Here is a 7,477-nt window from a genome sequence, read left to right as displayed (position 1 = left end):
CTGCAACATTACAGAATACAAAGTTTAAGCTCCATAGGGACATGCTTGAGGTGGAGTTGTGATCGAGTTGGCAAGCATCCCGAAAGTGATTTCCACTCAAAATGCAACACCTTAGGAGGGATTTTAATTTTCCACAGCACTTTCCAGAAATCAGCCTCCATATTAGAACTCCAATTACCATTAACAGTTTGTAAGTAATGGTAGGAGCTTTTGACGGTGTAAAAACCAGATGCCTCTTTGTTCCAAAACCAGTTGTCGTCCATCACAGTAGAACTCAAAGGGACCTGCAATATAAGATCAACATCACGGGGTTCAAACAGGTCAGAAACAACCTCCATATCCCACTGTTTATAGTCGGTTCGCATCAATTTGGATACTTTATAATCAGCCAATGCAAGATGTGTTGAAATAACACAAGGATTAACATCATCTAACAACCATGGAGTGTTAATGACATCAGTTGAAGCACCTGACCCAATTCTTCTCCTGACACCCACTTTGATTAGCTCTTGAGACTGAAAGATACTTCGCCAAATGAAACTCGGATTGGAACCCAAATCTGCCTCAAGGAAAGAACATCGAGAAAAGTATCGAGTTTTATAAATAATTTGTTTTATTTTGTTCTTAGTTATGTGAAAAAATAAGATTTTTTTTTTTTATAAATATTAAATAATTTAATATTAAAAAGTAACCAATTGCGGATTAGATTAGATTTGAACTACTGTACAAATTAGATTGGATCCAAAATATAAAGTTCTGACTTAGTATGGATCGGATGCACTATGAGTAAAATAGTCCGGATTAGATTGAATGAATACCCCCATATATTCATTATTAGTTGCTCTTTTAAGTTTCAAGCATACATGCTGAAATTTTTGTTAGATAAATGCTATTTTTGTATGATCAAATCTTAAAAAAAATAAAGAAAACAAAAACTACTCATAGTGAAATGAAAGACCTATTGGCTGTAGACAGTTGGTAGAAAAGTTGATTGACATAACGGTATTCCCAATGCCAAGTCAAATAAGCTTCATTTCATATTTATTATATTAATGTTTAATTAATTAATATTATTAAATAAAGATTTGAATGAAAAGAAAGAGAAGTCTGCTTCATTTCACGGGTTTTAGAGGTGTTTTCAGATGAAAAAAGCTTTTGGTAAAAAGAGAAGGACCAAGTCTCATGGCGTCCACAGCTTCTTCTTCAACTTCACACGAAACCCATTAATGGTTATCTTCAACTAGTCTCTATTACGTTACTTTACTTTACTTACCATGCTCTGCTGCTAAGTACCACACCCAACTCTCAGCTAACTTTCTTTGATCACTTAGTTCCACCTTTTTCAAATCCCCCTATACACCAACGTTTCTCAAACCTCCAAAACACCCATTCTTTTTGTTGGGCTTCTTTCTTTTCTCTATGGCTACCAAAGAGTCGAGTTCTGCTTCTCCAAATGAGACTAAAATCAAAGGCGTCCTCACCCATGGTGGTCGATACGTTCAGTATAATGTGTATGGTAACTTGTTTGAGGTTTCAAGCAAGTACGTTCCTCCTATTCGCCCTATCGGTAGAGGTGCTTATGGCATTGTTTGGTAAGTTTATTCCATCACAAGTTAATATTTTTGAGCTTTTTTCTTTCTTGGTTTCGTGTGTATTTCCCTGGGGTTATTATTTTATTTATCTTCACTCAATCTCTGGGGAGTTGTTTCATAAGATTCAAATTTTGTTGAGTGTCAATGGTTTTAGAGAATAGTTTGTATCTGACCCTGACTTTTTAGTATGAAACTTTATGTTGTTTTTTATGATTCGGGTAACATTAATAAGATACTATAGATGTTTCCTTTATCATCAAGTCTCTGTTTTGTTATGTGAACAGTAATTAGATTTGATGCAAATACGAGTTGACTCTTCTGTAAGAATTTTATTCAGCAAAAATGCCAGCATGGGGCTTTTTCTTTTGTTAGATTGGTTGATATAAATTTTATAGAATGACTGAGAGGCTTTCTCTTTATTTGGATTTAAAGAATTTAGACTTTGTATAAAGTTGAGTTATTTTGCTCGTTGGGAAGTTGATGTTTGCGGCTTCCTTTTAGGCTCTTTCTTATTATCTGCTCCTATGGAGCTGGTTCAACTAAATTGGGAAAGATATGTTTTTCGTTTTTCACTTACTTTTTCCCTTTTAAGTTACTAATTTGATAAATAGAGGAGTGGTAATATGATTGTTTTCTTTTTAGTGCTGCTGTCAATTCAGACACACATGAGGAGGTAGCCATTAAGAAGATTGGTAATGCATTTGACAACAGAATAGATGCCAAAAGGACATTGAGAGAGATCAAGCTTCTTCGCCACATGGACCATGAAAATGTAAGTAAGAGTTGTTAAGATTACTTAGAGCTGCTTTTTAGGCTCTTAACCACTTTCTTAATTTACATGAATCAACTTTTCTTTTTAATTATTTTTCTTATCCTTTCCATTCGGGGAAAAATCTTTGTTGATCTCTTGTTGCGTTTTACCATGTAGTGAAACATCTTGTTTTAAGTATTTGAGATAACCCAACTAAAAAACTGACAATGATAGAGTCCCTTAAATGTCTCATCATGTTTCTTTTTCTATTTTACTTTAATCTAACAAATTGAATTCTTTAGGAAAATATTAATGTAAATATGTGGTTAACAAATGTTGTCTCTTTTCGTCATGGAGTCAATAGGGACTCATGTTGATAACATATTGCAGAATAAGTTTCATTGACATGGCTATTCTCATTGCATTTGCTTGCTAAATCTGCTGTAACTACTGATCTTCTTATTCCATGCCTCAGGTTATTGCTATTAAGGACATCATACGGCCACCAAAGAAGGAGACCTTCAATGATGTGTATATTGTTTACGAATTGATGGATACTGATCTTCATCAGATCATTCGCTCTGACCAACAACTAACTGATGATCACTGTCAGGTTAATATGATTTAAGTTTATACTGCACCCTGATTATTTATTGATGATTCTCTGCTAATCTGTTCTGATAATAACTAATCTGTAAGACTTTAGTGATGTTTGTGTTCACAATGTCAATTGATGGACCTTTACAACTACTTTGCTTCTTGACAAGAAGATAAATGTAGAAGACAGATAAAGGCACATTTTTTTTTTCCTTTTCTGGGTTTATTTTTTTTAACTTTTTTTATTCCTTTTCTTTCACTTTCTCCTATAAGCATAAGGTTTGTAGGTCCTTGAATCTTTAATATATCTAATAACAGCATTTCATCATTGCATAGTTAATAGAGTTGCAATCCTGATTGCTTCCTGTTGGCCCCATATCTCAGTAGTGCTCAGATACGAAGGGAATGGATGAGTTAATTTTCCTTTTCGAGTACTTTCTCTAGTGCTAAGAGTATATTACTAAAAATGTTCTGTTCTATGTTCAACATATTTTTTGTTTCTAATTAAATTGCAACATTTACTGTGCTTTGAATTTCCTGTTGTGCATAACATTGACATTCTGTACAACGTTTGCAGTACTTTCTGTATCAGCTGTTACGTGGACTGAAATATGTTCACTCAGCCAATGTCTTGCACCGTGATCTTAAGCCCAGTAATTTGCTTCTAAATTCTAACTGTGACCTTAAAATTGGAGACTTTGGATTGGCAAGGACTACATCTGAGGCGGATTTCATGACTGAGTATGTTGTTACTCGTTGGTACCGCGCACCAGAATTGCTTCTGAACTGTTCAGAGTACACAGCTGCAATTGATATATGGTCTGTTGGTTGCATCCTTGGTGAAATTATGACCAGAGAACCTTTGTTCCCTGGGAAAGATTATGTTCATCAGCTAAGGCTCATCTTAGAGGTACTACTTATTTATATGAAGAATTTTTTGTGGCATATGTGATTGTCTTTCATGGTTGAAAGTTAAGAGCTTCCTTTGTTCTTAGGCTCCTTTGATATAGTATATCTTCTTGAACGCAGTTTTCTTATAGTGAGAATCTTCTTGTTCTTTATATGAAGATGTGTTTTCTATAGTTAGATGATGTAATGACATTTTCTGCTATTTTTTTTTGTGAAAAGTTAATAGGCTCACCTGATGATGCTAGCCTTGGATTTCTCCGAAGCGATAATGCTCGAAGATACATGAAACAATTTCCACAATGCCGGAAGCAACAATTCGCTGCTAAATTCCCTAACATGTCTCCTGGGGCTATGGATCTGCTCGAGAAAATGCTGGTCTTTGATCCCACTAAACGCATTACTGGTACAACATTTCACATGTTCAACATCATCAGTCCCAAATTAGTATATTAAAGTTCACATTTGTTTTCATAATGCAACTAACTGTTTTTGAATTCACCATTCACAGTTGAAGAGGCACTTTGTCATCCATACTTGGCATCCCTTCACGATATGGGTGATGAGCCTGTCTGCCCTAGGCCTTTTAGTTTTGATTTCGAGCATCCATCGTGCAGTGAAGATCACATTAAAGAGCTCATCTGGAGGGAATCAGTGAAGTTCAACCCAGACCCGGCCTATTAAAAATTATCATGCTTTGCTTAATGGTGTAGAATTATATGGTGAAAAACCTTGACCCTGTACATGGTATATTGTTCCTGGATGATAGGAATAGCTCTAGAGATTGTTTGTCTTAAATTGAAGTCAACTAAGAACTAAAATGTGCAATGAGCTGAGCCGGTTTAGTGTTGACTGAATATCAGCAATCTCCAATGGATGGTCATGTTTGGTTTTAATTGGTTCTTGTGTGAGGCTATGGGCTATTAAGGCTCCAAAGCAGAGTTCAAAGGGACAAGAAATATTGCCAACTTCCAGTGACATATAACATAAAACTTTGGACTAATGATTGTGATGTTGCATTTGTCCTCAGAAGGGTATTTGTTCTTTCAAAGATCAAATAAAACCAGTATATTAATATGAAAGTATGTTTTTATTTCTTTATGCTATAAGATTTTACACTTGTTCTTATGGTGAGATATTTGGTATCTTTTATAGTTTTAAACTTTCTAACTCAAAATATTTGATTCTTTTTTGTTGATGTGGTAATGTAATATAACCAATGCTTTTTCCTTAAACTGCTATTGTGACAACATTGTTTTGATGCTAAATGTCATTTAAAACAAGATAACATGTAATTTTTTTTTATTATTATTTTGACTACTTGGTTTATCCTTGCTTCAAGATGATATTGACAAAAAACACTAGGCCTTGAAATAACAACTCTTGAGTTTAACATCATCAATAGGTAAGATATCTTGTGGGAAATCACAAGCTGCTCTCTTGTCTGAGCCCTGGTCCTTTAGTAGCTGACAGGTCTTTGGAACTACACCACTTGAAATCCCACCAACATCTGTACAATTCCATTGCAGTTTCTTTGCCTTCCTTGCCAGTCCAATTGTGACATTGGAGATGCATAGTCCAGTAAAAGGGTCACCTGAGATTCCATCCAAGGAGCCTGCCATTGTCACATTCTCAGCAACCATGTCAAGGTAATTTATGTTGCTAATCACAGGGAGAGCATTAGGATCATAACCACCACTACTGTCATGAAGGTTATATTTCCCTGTCATCCAAAACACCCATCTCATGGTATTCATTCTCATCCTTCTTACATAGATGTCCTTAACAAACCCTCCTCTTCCTATGCCTGTTTTGATCCGAACTCCCGACTCTGAATTGATGGCGACAATGTCCTCCGCCCTCACGTCCTGAATTCCACCAGACATCTCGCTACCAAGACCAATCACAGCACTGGTCGGAGATATGCAGGTGAGGTGTCTGATTATGAGGTGTTTGGTTGGCATACCAAAAGCAATGCCAGCCTTGTCCAAACCACTCTTGATTGCCACACAATCATCTCCAGAGACAATATAACAATCCTCAATTCTGGTATTGGTGCAAGAGTCTATAAAAAAAGAATAAAAAGAAAAAACGTTTCACATAATCCAAATTCAGTTATGAAAAGAAAAAAAAATGGTAAAGACTTTCCACAGAGCAAATGATCCTTACCAGGATTGATACCATCAGTGTTTGGAGATGTTACAGGAGCAAGGATTGTGATGCCTTGAATAATAACATTGTTGCAATAAACAGGATGTATGTTCCAATTTGGAGAATCAATCAAAGTGAGATTAGATATTTGAACATTCTCAGAAAACAAGAGTTCGATCAGGAAAGGCCTCTCATGCTTAAGCTCTCCAGCACGGTATTTTTTCCACCACGATTCACCTTGACCATGAATAGTACCATTGTCTCCTGATATAATTGACATAAACATGTAGTAATATGAAAGAAAAAGAAAAGGGTTCTTATATGCTGAACTTTTTCTATAATAAAAAGAAGAAAAAAAAAGTATTACTATTACCATTACCTGTAATTATAACATCAGTAAGATTGGTTCCAAAGATAAGACTACTAAATCTTCCACCTGTTGAATTCCCTCTTAAACCATATGATGGTAAAGGTTCAAGCAGTGGCCATTCATTCTCATCCTAAACATAAATATCATCAATTCAGGTATTATTGACAAGTTTCAACAAAAAGTTTGGAGATTTCATTCAGTTTGTATAATTTCATAAAGGGGTTTTGATGCAAAATTTCTTTATACAAACCAAGTTAAAAAAAGACTTTTGTTTTGATAAAATGTTTATGTAAATTATGGACCTGAGAAGCGAGTAGAAGAGCATTTTTATGAAGGAAAAGAGTGAAGTGGCTGGTGAGATTGAAGCTGCCGGTCAACCATTTTCCAGGTGGGACATAGAGAAGGGACCCTCCTTTGGATTGTGAAGAGAAACGACTCAGATAATTGATTGCAGACTGAAACGCCTTAGTGTTTGATGTCGTTCCATCCCCAACTCCTCCAAAATCAGCCAACGACACACTCTGGGATCTGCAACTTATACTGGCTGAGTATGAATACTCTAACTCGTTATTGTTCTTCTTTATTTTTGCTACCACTACATTATTAATGGTGCCCAACAAAACTAGCAATATTACAGCTACTCCAACTACTATTTTCATTTCAGCAAAACCGAAAACAACATATAAAAAAATGGGATAAGTTTATTTGAGCTTCAAATATTTTACATACATATATATAAATATTTAGAGCCGGGATATGTTTGAGGCGGAAAGTGGAGTTGGTTTTTCTTTTGGTTGTTGTTGTTGTTATCATAGGAGTGGAATTCCTACAAATACTCCATCTTAAAGAGCACCGCTCTTCCATTTCGAAAAAAAGAAAAAAAAAAAGAGCACCGCTCTTATTTCTTTTGTTATATTTATTTACTGATTATTTTTAGGTAATGCAATATATGATATTTTTATTTCCATCCACATGGTTTGTTATACTACCCACCCTTGAATGTATTGTTTAATCATTTTATAATAGTGAAGTGAATAATAAGTAATTTCATGTATTCTTCTTTGTTACTTTTCTTGTTGAGTTTTTCTGATTTACGGGTGCTCTATGGTA

At 35.1% G+C, this 7,477-nt stretch overlaps 2 protein-coding genes across 2 annotated transcripts; one reads left to right on the top strand and one right to left on the bottom strand.

The window, feature by feature from the left end:
* Window positions 1-1,077: 1,077 nt before the first annotated feature.
* Window positions 1,078-5,023, top strand: LOC115716439 (mitogen-activated protein kinase homolog MMK2-like). Its single transcript, XM_030645233.2, has 6 exons — window positions 1,078-1,592; window positions 2,235-2,364; window positions 2,819-2,956; window positions 3,518-3,850; window positions 4,069-4,252; window positions 4,358-5,023. Exons 1-6 carry the CDS (start codon window positions 1,420-1,422, stop codon window positions 4,528-4,530), a joined length of 1,131 nt encoding a protein of 376 aa, XP_030501093.2. The 5' UTR covers window positions 1,078-1,419; the 3' UTR covers window positions 4,531-5,023.
* Window positions 5,024-5,134: 111 nt separating this feature from the next.
* Window positions 5,135-7,256, bottom strand: LOC115716438 (probable polygalacturonase). Its single transcript, XM_061115740.1, has 4 exons — window positions 6,670-7,256; window positions 6,377-6,497; window positions 6,016-6,261; window positions 5,135-5,911 (listed from the first exon to the last, which is right to left on the bottom strand). Exons 1-4 carry the CDS (start codon window positions 7,024-7,026, stop codon window positions 5,208-5,210), a joined length of 1,428 nt encoding a protein of 475 aa, XP_060971723.1. The 5' UTR covers window positions 7,027-7,256; the 3' UTR covers window positions 5,135-5,207.
* Window positions 7,257-7,477: the final 221 nt, after the last annotated feature.

Source organism: Cannabis sativa, chromosome 5, assembly GCF_029168945.1.
Source record: "Cannabis sativa cultivar Pink pepper isolate KNU-18-1 chromosome 5, ASM2916894v1, whole genome shotgun sequence".
NCBI classification, from domain to species: Eukaryota; Viridiplantae; Streptophyta; class Magnoliopsida; order Rosales; family Cannabaceae; genus Cannabis; species Cannabis sativa.
This window is presented reverse-complemented; position numbering and strand designations above follow the sequence as displayed.